The sequence below is a fragment of the Hipposideros armiger genome, unplaced genomic scaffold (genome assembly GCF_001890085.2).
Source record: "Hipposideros armiger isolate ML-2016 unplaced genomic scaffold, ASM189008v1 scaffold_376, whole genome shotgun sequence".
In the NCBI taxonomy this organism is placed as follows: domain Eukaryota; kingdom Metazoa; phylum Chordata; class Mammalia; order Chiroptera; family Hipposideridae; genus Hipposideros; species Hipposideros armiger.
Genome location: NW_017731726.1, coordinates 129,747 through 151,778, shown reverse-complemented (window position 1 = coordinate 151,778; position 22,032 = coordinate 129,747). Strand labels below are relative to the sequence as shown.

The window sequence follows — 22,032 nt, the reverse complement described above, 5'->3', positions numbered from 1 at the left end:
AGAAGCCGGCGACTGATCTGCCTCACCAGAGAAGAGCGCAATGATGGTGCCAACTTGGGCCAGTGAAGCAACATCCTCCACAACTAGATTGAAGAACAAGACGACAGCAACTTGTCTGTTCCCCTTCCCCCAGTTCCCCAGCACTGTTCCCATTCCCCCAATTCCCCCAATAAAAATATTTTTAAAAAAATAAATAAAAAATAAAAAAATAGATATTTTAATATATTTCACTATTATCACAACTCAGCACTTTTGATTAACCTCAAAGTGTTGTCTTAGTCTTCCAAAATATAAACCACTTCCAAGTGAACTGAATGACTTGGTCTAGCAGAATCTAGAAAATTAAAAATTAGAGCAAGCAAAGTTGTTTTTTTTTAAATATTTAGGATAAAGTTAAAAAATATATTAATATATTATCGCCAGAATAACCACCACTCAGTATCAATAAGGTATTGTTGAGCTCCCTCTTGTGGCTGATGCAGGAGCCATATTTCACATTATCTGTTCCTTGAAAGATGGCCAGACACCTTTACCTCACCAGATTTTGATCCTTTTCATAGAATTGCTTGGCCATTATCATTATTACAGGCACAATCAATTGTGAGACAAAATGATGTCTTTGCTATAGTCAGCATTCAAGGAAACATGTCAAGAAAGAATTTCAGATGCCAGGTTGATCTGAGGAGCTTTATTAACAGCATTTTAAAGCCCCAAATTCCCCACTTCTAAAAGAGAACCCATGAGAATAAGACACACTGGTAACGCAGCTTTGTCTAGAATTTTTATTCCTTTGGTTGGCATGGAGCAATAACAGGGCAAAGGGATGGTTATGTAGGGGCTCAGTGCTGAAAAGAGTGTCGAAAGTAAGAGTTAAAATTATAATCTAATGTTTAAGTGAATTTATTTTTCTAAGAAATTTTCACTATAGTTTATATGAACTCTAATCCTTTCCCTCCAAAGCCACAAAAGCATGCATGCATACATACATACATATAATTTTCTATACATACATTTTACCTATATATACATTTTCTATACATACATGCCTATCATAAAGTTTAATTTATAAATTAGGTACAGTACGAGATTAACAATGATAGCTAATAATAATAAAGCAATTATAGCAATATAATGTAATAAAAGTTACTTGAGTGTGGCATTATTAAGTAAAACAAGGGTTACTTGAACACAAGCAATGCGATACTCGACAGTGGAACTGATAACTGAGACCCTTACTAAGTGATTAATGGGCTGGTAGCAGACACAGTGTGGATACACTGGACAAGGGGATGATTCATTTGCTGGGTGGCATGGAGCGGGCCATGCAGATTTCATCACGTTACTCAGAATGGTGTGCAGTTTAAAACTTATGAATTGTTTATTTCTGGAATTTTCCATTTAATATTTTTGAGCCACGGTTGACCACAGGTGTAACTGAAACCATGGAAAGCAAAACCACAGGTAATGGGGGGGGGGGCGGCACTACGGTAGTTTGCAGTTGAGGAGGATATCCTCAAAAGTCCAATGTGGCATCATATGAACAGTGGAGAACCTCTTAGATAATGGAATATTCCTTGTGTCTTTGCTATTATTCTCTAATTTTATGTAAAAAGTACGTAGTTCAATAAATGTTTCTCTTTTACTACAGGCCATGTCTATCTTAGAAGCCTTTGGACATGCCAAGACGACTCTTAATGATCTGTCCAGTTGCTTCATAAAGTATTTCGAACTACAATTCTGCGATAGGAAAAAACACTTAACCGGAGGTAAGTTTAAATTAACAAAGGGAGATCTCATTTGCTACCAGGAGAGGGCAGAGAAACACCAAGCATGGCAACAACAGTGATGGTTGTGCGTGCCTGTGTGTGTGTGTGTGTGTGTGTGTGTGTGTGTGTGTAAGAAATAGAGAGAGAGACTCTGTCTGAGATGTCAAGTTATGAGTTCTAACATTATTGTGAACTGAAAAATATTCTGAAATGCAAAGTGAACTTTTCAACATCATTATTGTATAAACTATATCATATGCAACCAAATCAAAAATAGCTGAAATTAATCATACTTGCTGAACATAGAAATAAACACAAATACTCAATTAAAATAAATTATAACTTGAGTATATAACATGTTCATACAACACACATTGGAATCTATTTTAAATAAAAATAAATCTATACTTTTAAAATGATTGAATTAAAACAAATCAAAACATCAAAATAATCACCCAACTAAACCCAAAGAGAACTATTTCTTATTTGGTTTAAATATTTAAGGTGTACTTAATGAAAACCCGTTATTTAGAATTCAAGTAATTTAGAATTCACCTAGGATTTTACATCTTTCTAATCAAAACAGATTTTCTATGCAAATTAACAATACAAATACAATTGTAGGTGGGATGCCTAATCTACATGGAGGAATCAACTATTTAAAAAACTTTTGTAAGAGCTCTCAGCACACAAACATTTGCTAATTTTAATAATTTTTAAGATTCCAATTTTATTTGGTGTTTTCAAGTTATGCTGTCTTCCCTTCAGTAAATGAAATTTCGTTATGACCATAAAACAAAAAAGCTGTACGTGAAAATCAAAATTTTTACTAAGCGAAAGTTCGTAAAAAATTATGCAAAACGGTCTAAGAAAAGATCATTTTAGATGTTGAAGTTAGAGGCTTAAATTCTGCAATAAGAAAAAAAGTTTGTTTTCTGTTTGTTTGATTGGTTTTGTTTTGTTTTTAAATCCATGGCTAAGAGTCTATTGGAAGTTATACCATTTTAGGAAGACCTCAGAAGAGAACTGTCGTGAGACACAAATATTTCCACATCTTGGTTTTATGACGCCCCAGTGAGACTGTCCCTCCAAGAGAAGGGCATGGCCTCTACTCTTTAATCTGACCATAATTTCCCCCTGAGCTATCAGTGACCAGTGGTTGGGACCATAGAAACTGGGAGGATAGGAAGTTCCAAAAGCTTTGTGTTCCAGCCCTTTGTCACTCCAGTGTGTGACCCAAAGATAAGCACTAAGGACCTAATTTGAAGCTTGTGGGAAATGCAGACTCAGGCCCCACTGCATGTCTGCCGATTGGGACTCTGCGTTTAACAAGTTTCTCAGGTGATTCTCGTGAACATTGACATTTGAGAGTCACTCTTCTGGCCCCACCCAAGTAAAGCCAGCCATTTGTGTTCGTGTACAACTGGCACAGAGGAGAAGTCACTCATCTGGAGTAACACTCTATTGACTTTTTTTATTCTTCCATTTGATAATCCCTTTACCTAGGTGAAGATACAATAACTGGCTTTTGCTGGTCTTATCCATTACTAATTTTGTTTACTTTTTTCTGGATAGAACTTAACATGTCCACTTCATCAGGAATGTTAATTTAGAAAGTAATTATATACACATCTGAAAAACAACTAGAAAATGTTGCAGTGAGAACTTATGTATCAAGGCTTCTGTTAATCAGCAATCTCTATTAGCACACAGCCCCACACAGCTTCAGCATAATCAAATCCACAAATACCTCTCACGTGGCTTCTGCAGGCAGCATGCTGTGACACAGCAATGATAAATATTCATAAAGATGAACCTGAGGCACTTCAAGATTCTGAAGTGCCCTCAGAATCATTAAGGAGTGAGGAGCATAAATTTAGTATACTTTGAGCCTTGTGCAGAGCTGCGTTTATTCTCCTCTTAGGAAAACAGGAATCCAGGCTTCCATTAGGTGGGCATTGTCCATGCTTCTCCACTTCCCGTATTGTTTTTCTACTCCTTCTGTTCTCCTAATCAACACTGATAATTCAGTCCCTGCTGCCTACGTTTGTTTGGTAGTTTCTTGCTGTGTTCTTTTAAAATTCCGGCAAAACAATTTGGTGGTGGTGTTTATGGTTTTTCAAAATTTAACCATAAAACAACTACTCATAAATGAACAAATAACGAAATAGATAAAGCCCAGTGCTAGTTGAGACTACATTAGTAGAAGCATCATGCCAAGAACGTAAGTGATAGGAGACGTCACAAGAGGTCAGACTGGGAGTTCAGGTCTTTGTTCCCTGTATTTTAGAGGAAAAAATAAAGAATGCGTTCAGAAAATGTTTATCAGGGGGGTGAAAATTGAAATTCCATGTCTTTGGAGCGAGCATTGAAGAAACTAAAAACGTTGACAATGAGAAGGAAGAGACTCAAGGGAAATATGACAGGCGTCTCAGATGTTCACTACCACATGGAAAGAGTCTTGAGTAGAAGGATCTATTATGCATACTATAAAGAGTTGGTAAATGTTTCAGAGAAGGCATTTCTTCACTTTATCGCAAGAACTTTCCACTTTACTTCCTCATGATTATAAAGTGCTTTCTCACCCTGAGGTTGTATGTCTGCAAGTACGATGAAAAAGCTGGCACCTAGAGTGCTAAAAAACATCTCGCCTGAGGTAGGGCACCTGGATGAGATTATTCTAAAAACGCTGCCTACTACTCCACACTCTCTAAGTCCAAATATGGAGGACTCTGTTAACTGCTCATCAGATGTTCTGGCGTCTAGTTTCTACTATCATGTATTGTTTCCTGCTGCCTGTCAGCTTAGAATAAATAGAGTTGGTATAAGAATGTGATACAGCAGTCACTTTGTGAGGGGTGAAAAGCATAACTATTGCATTGTTTTGTACACCTGAAACTAATAATAGTAATAATAATAATAATACTAATAATAATAGAATGTGATGCAGTATTTTCGTGTCCAAAATCTACTGTAACAAAATACCACAAATTTGGTGGTTTAAAACAGCAGACATTTATTGTCTCACAGTTCCGGAAGCCAGAGGTCCAGAATCAAGATGCCATCGGGGCCGGGCTCTCTTAGATTTCTAAGGAAGAAGCAACCTTTCCTTGCCCCTTCCAGCTTCTGATGGTGGCTGCCAGTCCTTGGTGTTCTTTGACTTGTAGATGCATCACTCTGGTCTCTGTCTTCCTTGTCACAAAGCGTTCTCCCTGTGTCTCTTTTCCTCTTCTGATAAAGACACCAGCCATGTCAGATTAGGACCTACCCCGCTGCAGTATGATATCATCTTTTTAACAAAATTATTCTGTTTTATGGGACATTTCTGCTTATACTGTTGTTCTAGGTGTTAGCTCAAAAGTAAATCAGGTTGGGTCCTGCCCTCAAAGGCTTTCAGTATAGTAGAGGAGCTAAGATTTTTCTGTCTGTCTTCCCACCGGAATGTAAATTTGGGTCCATTGCTGTACCCCCGGGGTCTAGTGCTTGGAAGAGTCAATGTTCACTAAATACTGAATGAATAAATGAATGTAGTGCCAGCTGAGCAAGTGGAAGTAAGTTCAGTTTAGGGTGAGAAGCAGTAAGAGCTGTAAAGGAACAGTGAGTCTGAAGCCTTTTGTGTTTATAGGTCTTTGCTGGATTTCAAAGGGCCCATGAAGCTGACATCATCATGCCTCTTCATTAGCTAAGTTAGCTGTGACTATAGCATAGTTCTAGTATAACATAACGTAACAACATAACATAACATATAATATATAATGTAGTATAGTATAATTATAGTTCATAATCCAAAACCTCATTTGGCAGCTAGAGGCCCAAAACTGAAACGTTCTATTTACCCAAGGTCAATCTAACGCCTACTAACCAGATAATTTGTCAGGCAATAACATTATCTCCCCTTCTGGGATATTTATTGTTGAAGAGAATGCTATTTATTCACTGAGCACTGATTGAAGGACTTTTATGAGTTCTCTGCCTCCCAGGAAACACAGTGCTTTACAGTCTTATATGGCCACCTTGGGGTAGGGGATGGCCTCTTTCTGTGATTTTTCTTCAACTTTGAAGAATGTCTCTCTAATGGAAGTTATGGAAAGTTTTTAGAATAACGTGAATGCTGAGACTGGTTAATAGTTTGTATGCTTTTCCTAACTGTTTTATTGTGGAATTGTATACTCAATAATAACAAAATAAGTGGGGCATTTCAAAAGCATCCGACTGTCTAACATGAGGATGATTAGCTAAAACTTCAAAAACTGTGGAGGCTGCTCCTCTGAAGTCTTTCGAGACCAAAGTTACTTCTTTCCATTTTGCCAGCACTTACGACCTACCCTGCCTGTCCTGTTGATCGATCATTTACAACCTAGCATAAAGAAATGTTATTTGCATGCTATAATGCATTCGGGCTGCCCCAGGGCTCACCAGTCTGGGAGTTCAGGTGAATCACTGTTAAGAGAAGTTGAATATGTCATCTCATCCCTGTCTCGTCCCATTTCTGTCACCCCCTAGTATTCCTGGAAATCCCTCCTGTCCTGGTGCTGCCATCCTGCTAGTCATTGGCCTCCATCCTGGAGCCCTTGGGTGACCCAACAGTTGTGGTGTCGCTCGTTTCAGTGTGCATGAAAATGCAACCACTCTGGTTTTCACTCCCCTAGAGGGCTCTCAATGACGTTCTGCGTTTCTGCGTTTTCTGAATGTAGCCTAGTTTGTTAACACCCTTCCCGCCAAAGGACACAGACCTAGCCTACTTTGTCTGTGGTTTTCAGAATTACTTTTCTTTTATGTCATTGGTTCAATCCATGTAGTATCTCACTGGTCTCTTCAAAATATCAATTCCAGCCTGGCACTCTGGCTTAAACCCAGGCCTGCCTCCCAGTTCTTTCAGTGACATTCTGACCACAGCCTGTGAGACCCCTCTGCCCCATGTCGCCAGCGTCCTCTCATAGTCCACTCTCCAGCCACACTGGACTATTTAAGTTCCTTAGTGATGTGACACTAAGGCTTGATGTTCCCTCTTTGCTTCCTAGTGGCCTCGTGGCTCTTCTCCTGGCGTGGCCATATTATGCTGACGGCACTGGGCTCTTCTCAGTGGTTACTCTCCCGCTACTAGTTTCATTTCAAGTGACCTCTTCAGAGAAACTCCTCTTTATTCCCCAAACCCCTTCCCAATGTGGTCCTCAATCCTATTTCCTTTGACTCTAGATCATGTCTCCTTCCTTATTTCTTCCCTAGCTCTTGCCTAAGTCTGAATGTGCCCTTGTCATTGTCAGGCTGTTTTTTGTCTGTATCTCCTATTAGGATGTAAGTCCATTGATGGCAGAGGCCTTGTATGCCCTGGTGTATAGCAGGCACGCGTTAAGTATTTGCTGGACTAATGAATCTAAGGAATGGCATCGTAAAGTAACAGTAAAGGGAAGCAGTCATTATTCAGTTCCGGGAGGAAATTGTATAAAGCCACCCTGAATTCATTCATGCCAACAAAGAACACACATTACTGAGAGTGTGAAATAGATAAGGAAAGTTATCGATATTTAACTCTGGATTATCTTTTTAAAATCAGAGCCAACTTCTCTTCATACTCAGAGTTTGTGTATGGTAAGAAGAGAACTATTTTCTATTTTCTTACGCCCACTCTATCACATTGAGCTTGGCAAAGCGGGAATATGCTGATGGGTCTACAAACGGAGGAAGACCCAGAGTTCACATGTAAAAAGTGAGGAATAGTTGGCTTCTTATTTTTTCTGTGCCCCAAAGACACTCACATATATTTAAGTGGAAATTGAAATTTACTAACAATCGGAAATGTCTCCTAATAAATATGCCAAGACTATGTTATCTATTTGGGAAACTTAAATCTTACAGTTAACACAAATGAGATGGAAAATATAGTAGGGTCATAACCTTGTCTTTTTTCAAATTTTTTTTCAAGTCTTGATTTTAAAAACAAACCAGAAGGCAGTCTTGTCTTCATTTTTATCATCATTGTTTATCCTTAGTATTATACTCTAAATTGGACTTTCTTTTAAAAGTTTCAGAGAGCTTTAATTGATCTCATCTTCTTTGAAGAACAGCTTCTTTTAAGTGCAAACCGTCTGGGCTTTGGAGATAAGCCAGTTGGGTTTAAATGTAGAAAGGCCTGCAACAGAATTTAAACGAGGCAATGTTTGAAAAGCACCTAGCGCAATGCCTGGCATAAGGTAGGTCCTTTAAATGGTGGCTCCTTCCTCTTGGAGTATACAGGAAGCCTGGGACCTTTGTATCCTTTAATCCTCATTTACTGATGGCAAAAGTGAAGTTAAAAAGGGACATGGAAATTTGGCAAAGTCAGATTTAGGACTAGATCCCATACTTTGAACTCCTAGTTGAGGTACCTGTCACTTATACCACCCCCAGGATTAATGATCATTAATAATGAAGCCAAAAGAGCTGCATAAGTGTGGAAGAGAGACTATTTGGCTATATTAATTAATCAGTAGTATGCTTTTGGTGATTGCTAATTGAGGTATGATGGGGCTTTCTGGGAAGAGGTCATTTATAAGTAGATGAATGGGGCAGGGTAAGAGTGGGTGCTGCAAATTTCTGGATGTTGAAAGGGCAACAAAGGTGGGCATTTGCTTTTCTTAAAGGAGAGAGAGGTTTATTTCTTCCACTTTATTTCATATTGAACAAAAATTGGTATAGCTCCATAAAATATTTTTCTGCATATCATGTTATATATAATCTGCAAACATATATTTTATAGTGCTAATTTTTTATTAGTTTCAGGTGTACAAAGCAACATAATAGCTAGACATTTACACCCCTCACAAAGTGATAACCCTCTTGCCCAAGCTACTAGCCCTGACATCCTCTGTAATTTTTTTTTTTTTTTTTTAGCTAAGCCATGCTGCTATCTGTTGGCAGCTCAGCGGCTGCTCAGCTCAGGCCGGGACTCGAACCGCTGTTGCTCAGAGCTCAAACTCTTGAGCAAGCTCTTAACCAACTGAGCCACTCAGCCGGCCCGTAGCCCTGACATCTTATATAGCTGTTACAATAACACTGACTATCTTCCTTATGCTGTTCTTCAACTCCTGTGACTATACACACACACACACACACACACACACACACACACACACATGCACACACACATTATATATATATATATATATATTTAATTATAGTTGATATACAGTATTATTCAACTTCAGCTTCAGGTCAGGCATCTATCTACACAGTCTATGAAGTGATCCCCCTGATAAGCATGGTGCCCATCTGGCACCTCACAAAATGTTTACAACATTGCTGATTATATTCCCCATACTGTATTTCATATCCCCATGACTATTTTTTTTATATTTTACAGTACTAAAATTTTTTTGAAAGACATATTCTTAAGTAGATTTCTGAAAATATGGAGGGTCACAAGTCAAGAATATTTATATATGCCTAATCAAGAATGTTTCTGACATAAAAGATCTCAAATGGAAATTTGAAATTTTGTTGTTTTGTGTTTTCTTCCATCTTAAAGCTTCTTCAAGATTTATCATCTATCTTCCTATCTATCTATCTATCTATCTATCTATCTATCTATCTATCTATCTACTTATCTCTCTATCTATCTTTTAAATTCTGCTGATAAGAACCCTGCTAATCCACAGCAATTTGATTCACTGCTGGAGATGCACTAACTAGGATGATGACTAATTATACTGTTTTTGAATTTAGATGAAAGGTATTGAAGTCACTCTTTGATGTGGAATTTGATTAGTTTTGAATGCTGCTTTAAATTAAGCTTGTATGGTGTCTGGAGCAAGTAGGTGTAAGGTCAACCCTTCCTCTGACTTTAGACGCATAATGATCAGGAAGACACCACTCAGCCCTCCATTCTCACCTGACATTTCTTTAGCTGATGACTAGACAATAGCAGAAGGAAACAACTATGGCAGTTTATTTCCTATGTGTATAGATTTTTAAAAATATTCTCTTGATCAGTTAATTATTCCATGGTTAATGTTATTAATATTAATTAATATTAAATTAATATTAATATTAAATGGAAAATGTTTTCAGCAAACAATTTGCTTAGGAAGGAAAAAAAAGAAAGAAAATTTAGTAATAAGACCTCAACTTAAAATTACCACCTGACTAAATACTCATGGAGAAATGGAAAAGAAACTATACCACCCCACCCCACTTTTAACATCGCCTTTGGGCTTTCATGCCACTAATTAAAGGGGTATTTTGAAAGTGTGTTTCTTTATGCACTTATGACAACTTTTCTAAAAGATGTCTAATAAGACTATTTTTGTTAATAAGGTTTATTTTGAGATTTTTAAAAAACACTGATACTCATTCTGTCTGGATAAATATACCACTTACAATATTTATAACAGGCAAAACACTGTAATAGTGATTCCATTTGTTCAAGTAGATTTGCTGTATAAAACCAAAATTGAGAAACCTCACATTATTGCATTTAGAGTTTAGACTCTAGAATAATTATCAGCACACACATATATAAATAGCATGAGGTCCTATTTATAGTTCAAATGTAAGGAATAATTAAGTACATTTGCCTTCCTAAGAACTACTACCTTTTGATCCAAAAAAATTATTGACCGTGAATCCTTCCTTTAAAGTGGAAAACTACAGTAATCCACAGTTACATTTAAAATTTAAATATATAATTATGAGAATAAGTCTAAGTTTCAGTAAAAAGAATGCTCTGGAACCAATAAGATTTTTTGCATACCGGGCATATAGCCATAACTTCTGATTATCATTAGCTACTGAATTGCCAGTCCTATCCCTGAAACAAAATCAGGGTTGTGATTCTCATATTGCCTACTTTTGTCATTGTTCAGGTACTATGAAATAAATTTCAACCACTAGTGTTTATGATGTGGGTTTTTTGTTTGGTTGGTTTTGTTTTTTGTTTTTTGGTTTTGCTTTTGTCATGTTTAAAGGCAAAGGACAAAAATAATGAATATTAGATATAAGTCCTACTGTGAGGTGTGAGCTCACATATAAGCTGTAAATGTGAGGCCACAATAAACTAGCAAGACGACTGGACACTACCCACATTAGGCATGCATTACTTTATAGACACATCATCAGTCTCTCTCCCTCACTGGAATGTAAACTTTATTGTTGAAGTATCTGTTTTATTATCTATCACCATACTACAAACTATGATTTAACTCCTTTTTATAATTTCACTATAGGTCTTGAAACTTTCCTAACATACAGTCTATATCTTAAATTGTATCTGCATAAATTCAAGTAATATTTGCCTTTCCTGCAGTTTTTTTGTTTTGTTTGCTTTCATCAATGAGAGAGTATTGTGTGTGTTCATTCATGGTCCTTAATAGTGCAACCTTCAGATCTGTTTGATAGTAATACTTGCTAGTGTCTGTAGCAGAGCACTTTATATTCAATGTCTATTGGTATATACCTTAGTAATATGACTGGTATTTTCAAATTGTAAGACATTAATCAAGAAAATTCTGAAACTTATGTTGGTGCTTTTGTTAGGCAAGGCCATGTCTTGTTTCAGATTATATTTGTGCACAAAAGTTTTATGTTGGGTCAGGAACAAGGTATTAATGTCCCCTCTCACCAGTCCTTTTCAACCTTGTAATAGAAGTCCTAGCTAATGCAATGAGAAAAAGACATAAAAGGTATACAGATTGGAAAGGAGGGAATCAAGCTGTCGACATGATTTTCTCTGTAGAAAATCCAAAAGAATTGAAGCAAACAAACACACAAAAAATACTCCTGGAACTAATAAGTGATTATAGCAAGGTTGAGGGATATAAAGTTAATATACAAAAGTCAATTACTTTCCTAAATACCAGCAATGAACAATTGGAATTAAAAACACAATGCCATTTCTCTTAGCTTACACAAAAAAATTAAATACTTAAGTATGACTCTAACTACATATATACAAGATCTTTAAGAGGAAAACTACAAAGCTCTGATGAAAGAAATCAAAGATCTAGAAGAAATGGAAAGATATTCTATATCCATGGATAGGAAGGCTCAGTGTGGTTAAGATGTCAGTTCTTCCCAACTTGATCTATATATCCAACACAATCCCAATAATAATCCTAGCAAATTACTTTGTGGATATTGACATAAAGTTTACCTGGAGAGTTAAATGAACCAGAGTAGCCAATACAACATTGAAAAAGTTGAAAAAGAAGAATCAAGTTGGAGGACTGGAACTACCCAACTTGAAGATTTATTGTAAAGCTACTGTAATCAAGACAGTGTGGTCTGGTTGAAAGAATAGACAAATAAATCAATGGAACAGAGTAGAGAGCACAGAAATAAACCCACATATATATAGTCAACTGATCTTTCACAATGGGCGAAAGTAATTCAATGGAGAAAGGATAGTCTTTTTCAATAAATTATGTTGAAACAACAGGACATCCACATGCAAAAAAAAAGAAACAAAACCTGAATGTAGACACCAGCACATCACGGAAAAAATAACTCAAAATATATCATAAATCTAAATGTAAAACAAAACTATAAAACTTTTAAAAGAGAATATAGGAGAAATATTTGGTGACCGGATTGGCTGTGACTTTTGAAGTACAACACTAAAAGTACAATCCATGGAAGAAATAGTCACTAAGCTGGACTTCATTAAAATTCAAAACTTCTTTTTTTGTGCAAGACATTGTTAAGAGAATGAAGCAATGAGCCAAGCTGGGAGAAAATATTTGCAGAAGACATATCTGATAAAAGACTTATCTAAAATGTACAAGGAACTCTTAATACTCAACAGTAAGGAAACAGCCCAATTTAAAATACGGACAACATATCTGAACAGATACCTCACCAAGATATACAAATGGAAAATAAGCATATGAAAATATGCTCCATATTATATGTCATCTAGGAAATTCTAGATAAAGCAAGAATGAAATACCACCGCACACTAGTTAAAATCTAAAACACTGACAACAGCAAATATTGGCAAGTGAAAGAAGCCAATCTGAAAAGAATACATACTGTATGATTCCAACTACTGTAAAACTTTGGATTGCGAGTAACTTGGTTTGCAAGTGTTCTGCAAAACGAGCAAACATTTCTAATGCGTTTTAACTTGGTAAACGTGTGATGCCTTGCAATATGAGTAGTTTGTTTCTGGAATGAATTAATTATGCTCGCAAACCAAGCTATTACTGTGTATGACATTTTGAAAAAGATATAACTATGGAGATAGTAAAAAGATCAGGAGTTGCCGGAGATTAGGGGAGAGTGAGGGATGAGCAGGTGGGGCACAGGAGATGCTTAGGGCAGTGAAACTATTCTGTTTGGTATAAAATGGTGGATACATGAATTTCTGAAAACCCATAGAACTGTACAACACAAAGAGTGACCACCGATGTAAATTATGAACTTTAGTTACTAATAATATGTCGATATTGGTTTATCCATGTTAGCAATTATAGCACACTATGCATGATGCTAGTAATATGGGAAATAGTGTGTCGGGAGGGGAGAGACAGGGTATATTGGAACTCTTACTACTTTCTGCTTACTACTTACTACTTTCATTTCTCTGGACCTAAAAAAAATGCTCTAAAAAATAATAACAATTTTTGTGTAGAAAAGGCCTGTGTTTGAAAAGAAGCTACAATATTATCCTTGCAATTAATTAATATGTATAAATGTATAGAACTGAAACTAATGATGCCATTTAACAGAATCACTTTTCTTTTCTTAACCAGCCAGAATTTATACTTACATGCTAGAGAAATCCAGACTTGTTTCACAACCTCTTGGCCAGAGCAATTTTCTCATTTTCTACTTGTTGATGGATGGGTTATCTGCTGAAGAAAAATATGGACTTCACCTTAATAATTTATGTGCACACCGGTAAGTGACTCTGCATTTTCTACCTAGTAGTTCTGCCTTCAAATTGTGATTGTATTTTAGCAGTCTTAATTTTTCTTGTTTTTCAGAGAAGAAATGTGACTAAAAGAAAATAATTAGATCCTATTAGGTTAGAACCATTTGTATAACAGGCATATAACCATTTATTGTATGTTTAGGTAAAGTTTTGTGAATGAGTATTAACTTATGTTTCTACTTTCCTAGTTTTCAGATCAGAAAAACAGATTTGCACATCTATAACTTTCATACCCCTTTTGGGTATTTTGGATATAACATTAGTTATGCATTCCTAATCTTTGGTAGTCTTTTGAAATAATGGGAAATATTCCCTGTGCACTTATTATTCATTCCTAGCATATGAGGTTACATAATAGCTTAAGACAAACGACACACATGAACTGAGGGGCCGGTTTTCTGCACTGGAGACAGAAAGCATCTGTTAAAATGAGGATGCATTGGTCATAGGATGGTGATGGAGGTGAGGGGCCATAAAGATAGGTAGCTGAGGAATGGCTTTGCGATGTGTGCATTTCCGCCACTGCTTGATCCAGTGTGTCTCCCCAGAGGGATTGGCTCAGATTTGAATTAGGATGAGAACAAAACAATCAGGAGAGGAAACACCATTCAGAAGAGAAATGGGTGGGAGAAGGGGGAAAGAGGGAACTGGACTGGACGTAATGATGCAAACTCGCAAACGAATTTGTGGTGGGGCATGGAGGAGATAGACTCTGAAAGAGATAAGATCTCTGTTACCACCTGATTTATAGTTTATTGGACATTTGTTACTGGGCTCAAGAAGAATGGTGTGAGTTTTCATCATTTTATGAAAACTTTGTAAGGAGAATTAAAGCGTGCTTGGGGCGGAGGAGCATGGCCTAAGGACCAATTGTGCTGGGGTTGAGAGTTGTTGAAAGTAGAGAAGCTCATTAGACAATGAAGTGGAGGCATCAAGTGCAAGCAAGCTGGAGCGATGAGGAGTTTTTCAGGGCTTTGCAGTTTAAATGGGCCTGAACTAGAACTGGTTGGAGAGACGATAGTGATTGGACAACCACTGTTGTGGCCATTGCTGTAAGGTTGAATGATAGTGGGGCATAGAACCAGGGGAAGGAAATGAATTGGCTGTATCCTAATGTACCATTAAATTATTAACCCTTCTCATTCAATTTCTTTGAAAATATTACATCCAGCAGTGTACATATAGTTTGCGTTTTAAATAGAGGAAATGTAGTCAAGTAGTTAAGAAGGCCTTATCAAAATTGTGTTTTATTTAAAGTCAAAGACTATTTTGGGGTATACTGTCTCCCAAAACAACAGAAATTAAGAATAAAAAGAAAACAATCATATTGAAGCATGGTATCCCAGACTTTAGTGACTTAAAAAAAGAAAGAAAGAGAAAGAAAGAAAGAAAGAAAGAAAGAAAGAAAGAAAGAAAGAAAATAAAGAAAGAAAGAAAAAGAAATTCTAAGCTCCCAGGGCAAGCTCTTCATTTGGTAAAAGAAGAAATGAAACCCAGATCACATTTCTACCTTGAACATGTCTAATGGGACGTATCCCTGGGAGGAAGAGCATCAGATTGGGAACCATGGGTTAGATGTTCAGTGGTCGGTTGTGAGAAAGAAAAGAATTGGATTTTTGTGTTCCTAATCTTTCTTCAAAGCGAAAACTCAGTGTTTATAGCAGATCATTGGTTTATAGGGCGTGTCTGTGTGTTTGTGTGCATGCACGCGTGTGTGCTTAGAGGTATGGACATAGAGCCATTGAAGAGAAAAGGCCATCTACCATTCAAAGAAACATTTTAAATTCTTGGTCTGTGGTTTGTACCAGTCTTTTGAAGTGTGTGAGTGTGGGAGAAAACAAGCATTTCTTTATTGAGCTCCAGTTCTAACATTCATTTCTCTTTGCAAAAGAGAGTTTGGAATCACTTAGGCTATTTAGAAAGTCAAACAGTCAGGGGTTGCTTTGTGAGAAACTTGAACAGGAAAGAACTCAGCAAAATAATGAATAATTCAATTCCTTAGAACAAAGAAGTTATTTTATTAAAATGTGTTATAAATGGCTAATGGGCACAAAACAACATTCCTCAATAAAAATTTACACCACCACTCCAGATTTATAAAAGTATCAATTGGAACATTTTTACAATGAGAATCCCACAGACAAAATATTCTTTAATAATAAAACAAGCTGTTTGACAAGTTATAATACATTATATATCATAATATTTTTGTGATTTTGTGTTATGTGGGCCTTCTCACAGTTACAATATTGGTGGATCTTTGCAGTGCTGCTAAGGTTTGAGGAGTTTGAGGAGAGGTCTAATCTTTTGTTCAGGGATTATGTATATTAAGTACCATAATTTTAGAAATTACTTGTTAACAATCGGTAATATAAATCTGAACTTGCTAGTTTTCCAGCCTTTCACAAATTGATGATTTTTCTGAGTCGTCTTCGAATCGGTACTCATAGGTAAAGGATACCACTATATATCACTTGAGTAAATATCTACATATTTGTGTGTGTGTGTGTGTATGAACACTATTAAGAGTGAAATTATTATTATCACATATATTTATCTGATTTTCTTTAAAAAATATGTTGACATATCTATTGAATAGAACAAACCAGCCATTACATTACCATCTGAATATCCCTTTGCTCATTCAATACTCATTCCACAGTACAGCTTGTCATGAAATTTTGATGACGTTTGTATGCTGAGTCTTAAACAGTATGAAAATTGTTAAGCCTGCTTTCTTCAAATACATCTTTTTTCTTTATTAAAAACAACTCATTACCTACATAAACATGTAACAGTAACTGAATTAAAAACACTCCATATTTATCACATGTTCTGATGTGATTAGGACTCTAAAGAAAAGAAAACATTGTGGTAACTAATGCTTTTATAATTAAAGCTGCAATAGTGCTTTGTAACTTTTACTCTGGGGAGCTAAAAGTTTTTAAAGTATCACAAGAAATTTTATGGAGCCTTGTTTCAGTGCTAAATGCACCTAAAAATACTTTCCTGTTTGTAAAATTAGGACAATGTCTAGAACAAGCAGATAGCACTCTTGCTCAGCTATAGAATATAAGTGGTACGGATACAGATACCAGCTCCTATAGCACGACTGCATGAAAACTATATTTATAACACCTTGCATAAGAATCTTCCTGTACAGATTGTTAAAACAACAACGAGAAGAAAAAGAGTCTCTAGTCTCTCAACATTTTGAGCCGTGGCAGTAAGAGTGCCCTTATTAAGAATTTCCACTAGATGGCGCACTCTACACAGTTAGACAGGAACAGAAAAAAAGCTCATCTCTAAAGGTTTCTTTTTTTTATTTATGGCTCTTCCTGTGATTGACTTTTTCTTTTCTTGGCTGTTGTCTTTCAAGTTCTATTTTAATTTTTTTTTCTTGTACCAAAATACATGACTACATCTGGGGGATGAATATAGTTTATGTTTGTGGGAATTGAGCTTTAATGAAAGAAATAGTCATTAATTGCTTATCTTCAACCTCCTTTGAATAGCTTTTCTGGGTTTAGCCCCAGAACTGTTGGGCTCCAAGAGTGATCCAAAGAAGTTATTCCTAATCTCCCTTCATATTGATTAATGATGGAAATGATTGTGGTGCTGCATAATAACGTGTTCGGCAAAGGTCAGATTTTGAATTATAAACTGAAAGCTAGCAATCGTTTGACTCAGAGCGTGTGACCTGCATCTAACCTTATGTGTTAGTGAAAGGAAACTCTGACTCACTAAGTATTTGAACTTGTGATCGCTGCCCGGGAGTACACCTGTCACAGTATGCTGCAGCAGTGAACTCTCAGGGAAAGCTCATTTTTTTTTAGCTAGGGCTTTATTATTCACATTAAACATAACCCGAGGAAGTCTCACATAATTAAAAAAAAAAACAATAATGATAAGGTAAGGATAAACTTAAATATTATTTGAGGATGTTTCTTCATGTTTTTGTGATATAATAAAAGATTTACTTGGACACACATTTTAGGCAAGCAAAGCTTGAAGGTTCTAAGACAAAGGTGCGAAACAGGAGATTAGAAATAGATTCTAATCTATTTCTGATGGACTCTCTTATTAATGATCTAAATGATAATCACAATTGCAGAACATACAACTTGTAACTCATGGAGTACTTCCCATATGCCAGACCCTGTCTGAGCACTCATGTCCCTTGTCTGGTTGAACCCTCACCTGTAAATAGGCAGAGGTTGCAGGGCCACACCTACATCAGACAGACCAGGACGTGCAGATGGAGAAGTCATCCGGGAGCCAGGGAGGAATCCAGGCCATGCTGACTCTTAGCCCTGTATGGATTCTGCGGCAACGTTGCCTGTAAAACAGCAACCACTGCGTTTGCATCATTGTGTCAGGAGATTTTTAAAGAAAATGGAAGGGAAAGCACAAAATTAACATTGTGGTGTGTGTGTGGTGTGTGTGTGTGTGTGTATTTAAAACTTGTTAAGCAAAACTAACTTAGGACATGCTAGATTTGTTATCTCTAAAAAGAAATTCTGGGTCATTTCTTTATCCAGTAACATAATAAAAATTTTGTGAAACTATAAGAGCTTGTCTTGCCCTAGTTGAAGGTTATACAATAATATTAGAAATATAGAAATGATTTGACCAACTCTGTAAATGGGCAGGTAAATTTTGCTTGTGAAAAGTCAACAGGGAGGAGGCAGGGTCAGTAGCTTTCCTACTTCCTCCCGTTTTTGAACTATGTATACCCAGAAGAGGAGAGAGGAGAAAAAAAAAACACAAAAAAACATGAATATCAGGCACCATGCTCTGCCTCTTTAATTAGTCTTCAAAACCCTAAGTTATGGGGATCCTAAATTGTACTTATAATAAGTCTGAAGCACAGGTACATAACTTATTCAGTGATATTTAGCTGGTAAATTTAGTAAATCAGAAAGCCAGACTCCAAACTCAGGTATATGTGGCTTCAAATTTTCTGTTCATCAGCTCTCTGATTGCCGGTGTCAGGTACCCAACTCTAACACACTATAGAGAAAAAAAAGAAGAGAAAAAAGAAAAAGATGATTGATAGGGTCTCATAACTGGAGAAGACAGAAGTAGTGCTTGCCAGAGGATAACTAGATCCAGGAACACAAGTGCTGCCTCCCTCACCCCCACCCCCCCACCCCCCACTGCACGCACGTGCACACACGCACACATATACACATCTGTTTTACTATGCATGTGTTGTGTATTTTAATGCAGAGGGATGTGACACACACAACCCTAACATTCCACACTTTAGGAGCGCTAGAGAGGAAGCCAAGCTTTTCTCTTTCAAAGAGGCCATCTTAGCAACCCAGCTTAGGCCTCAGGCCTACCCCTGGCCCCTGACTCAAGGGGAGAGGGTGAGATATCTGACCCATGAGTAGAGGGTAGGAGCTGTTTAATCCAAGAAGAGGACATTGGGAGCTGCACACAAATAAACACTTAACCTCACAAAGCCTGTTTCCTCCACTGGGCTCCAAACACCAGGCTGATCTCCAGCTGCCTGAAGGGAGTGTTGGCCCCAGTGTCAGGACACAACTGTCAGGAAGCCTGGAGAGTGGACACAGCTCTGCCACTGCTGAGTGATGGTGGCTCAGCTTACTAAGTTGACTTTCCAACTAGCTGAGTCAAATAGTTACCCATATACAAGACCATTAATAAAGTAAATATGTTTCAGGAGGCCTGCAAATAAAGATTGTGACATATTTTCGTATAATTTCTGTTTTATATATGTTCCCCAAAAAAATATTTTTGGGAGATGAAGGTTAAAGCAACACGGTGATCTACCCAATCAAAAATTTTATTAAGTAGCTATTATATGAGGATTTTGCTGAGGATACCTAAAAAAATTCAGATTTCTACCTTACCTTTAAGTGGTTCACGTGTATTATATGGTGACATCTATTGTTTTTGTTGTTGTTGGTTTTATGGTTGCTATGGCGATACTTCTGAAACTAATAATAGCTGTTATTGACTGAGCACTTCCTACAGGCTTTTCTCTGTATCTACTCATGATAATTATGGAAGGTTGTAGTTGATCTCCCCATGTTGCGGATGGGATAATTGAGAGCTATGGGTATTTGGTTAACTAACCAGCATTGAGCACAGGTGATATTTGAACTCTTTTATAATCTCTTTTATCTCTCAATCACTGGTATGAATACTTTTGACATTATCCCAATAGTAAATAAATTTGCATCAGAGATAAATTTTACTGCCTTTACTTGAGCAAGAAAATTATTTGCCAGCATCAACTTCTTAAGTCTTGTTTCTTCTTCAAATTTTTGACAATAGTTGCATCATTAAAATTTTGAGGGTGCATTCACACACATAAATAAACATGCACACACATAGGTACATGCACATAAAAATCAACAAGAAACTACCTCTAAGGCTGCATCAAATGTTTCACTGACATTTCATGAATGCCAGGCATTATACCAATAATTACTTAGATTATCTCATTATATCTTTTAATAACCCTCTGAGACAGATACTAATATGGTCCTGGTTTTATGAATGAGGACGCTGAGACCTAGAGGATAACTAACTTACCCAAGGCCGCCCAGGAGGGGAATGGGGGCATGATGATTTCAAACCTGGTGGTCTGTCTTCAGAACCTGTGCTTAGCCTCCGCTACTGAAAGCTGTTTGTATTTGGGAGGAGTGATAGCCAGCCTAATAATTTACAAATTTATACTCTGTTCTGACATATCAACTTTAAGGCCACTGTCTGCAGTCACAATGTGGGGAAAACAGATTAAAATATGCCTTTCTCAGCATACCCAGACTATTACTGGCTAATTTGTACTCATGACTCTTTAGAGTTTGTTTCTGGTCCTTGAAATTCCAGCTTAATGATGTCCATTTTCCTACTGACCAGTGCAAAAAGGAAACACCATGATCCTCAAATATTCTCACATCTTTGTTCTTTAAATGAAACACCAAGTGCTGAAACATTTTGATATAATTTCCCTTCCCCATCCTCTCTGCACAGCTTCTTATCTATGTGCCTCTTCCATCCCACCCATTGTACTCAGAGCAGATTAACACTTGGTAAATTCCCGTTTAGGGATGAAACCCCTTACTTCAGAAATCTTTAATTAGCATTGTTTTTCTGTCTTATCAAATAAAGTCTCCTTGATGATGCAAGGCAACATCCAAATAGGCCTCAAGGAATTTAGAGGAAGGGATTGTTAACATGTTCTTTGAAATTCTCTCTGGTTGTCTCAGCATTTAGGTGTGAGTTGGGTATCAGTCAAGTTGAAACTTGGTTGTTTGCTGAGTGAAGCAAATAAACTCACTTGAAACTAGATGGTCAAGCAGCATGTTTGTTTTTCAGTTATGAAAATAGAAAGTCACTCCCGTGTCAGGAGAGAGTTAAATACTCTATATCTTGCTTTCCCAGTCAGTAAATTAGATGTAATAACACATTCTCAGGGTTATTATGAGTGAATAGTTATGAATTTAAAGCACTTTGGTATAGATTCTCAATTTATTATTTATAGTCCCCAAATCCAAAAAGTTCTGAAAACCAAACATGCACCTATGACTCATGTGTTGGTAAAAAGAAATACATACATACATACATACATACATACATACAAAAACTAACACAACCTGAACTCATTCAAAGCAAAATCTAAACCTGAGTTGACATGGAATTTTAAATAATCTTTATATATCTCACATATTGAGAATATCCATATGGTTTTTCCCAGAATTAAAATGTTTGATTAGGGATACTTCCCCAGCCCCACTGGGAATATCAACACTACATTACCTTTCAAAAATCCAAACACATTCTGAATAACTGAGCATAGTTTTCCCCCAAAGTCTAGGATAAGAGGTGTGGCTTGGGTAATCTAGTTTGTGTAGATCTGAAAACACAGCAGTAATTATGTTTCTCATCAAAATGAAGACATCTCCCACCCCAGACCCTCATGGAAACCATCTCTGCACCTGCTTCTGCGTGTGATGTCAGGATCCGTCCACTCTCAAGACACTCTGTCTTCCTTCCCTCTTAATTTCTCTTTCTCTCTTTCTGTTGTCTCTGTCTCTGTCCCTTTAAATTTGTATCTTCCTTATAAATAAAAATTATTTTAAATGATAAAGAACTGTATTGAGATGCTAAGCAGGCATGGATTTAGAAAGCAGTCTCTTCGCTTCACGCTGCTTCACCCGTGGTGGCGATGTTGTTTGTAAATGGAGGCGTGGCTCTCGCGGACTAATGCAGCTTGTGGAGAAAGGCCACGGTCTTCTCAAGTGTTTGCTGACTCTGCTGGCATTTTAGAGGGACTTGTTCACAGTTGCATATGTGTATGTGTGTGTGTGTGTGTGTGTG

At 36.9% G+C, this 22,032-nt stretch overlaps 1 protein-coding gene across 1 annotated transcript in view; it reads left to right on the top strand.

Annotated features, from left to right (window-relative positions):
- The window catches only part of LOC109393330 (unconventional myosin-XVI), a 457,270-nt gene that overhangs the window by 324,673 nt on the left and 110,565 nt on the right, over window positions 1–22,032 (top strand). Inside the window, exons 15-16 of the mRNA XM_019662415.1 lie at window positions 1,649–1,766; window positions 13,493–13,640. Of these exons, the coding sequence (XP_019517960.1) occupies window positions 1,649–1,766; window positions 13,493–13,640 (266 nt within the window). The remainder of the gene's footprint in view (window positions 1–1,648; window positions 1,767–13,492; window positions 13,641–22,032) is intronic.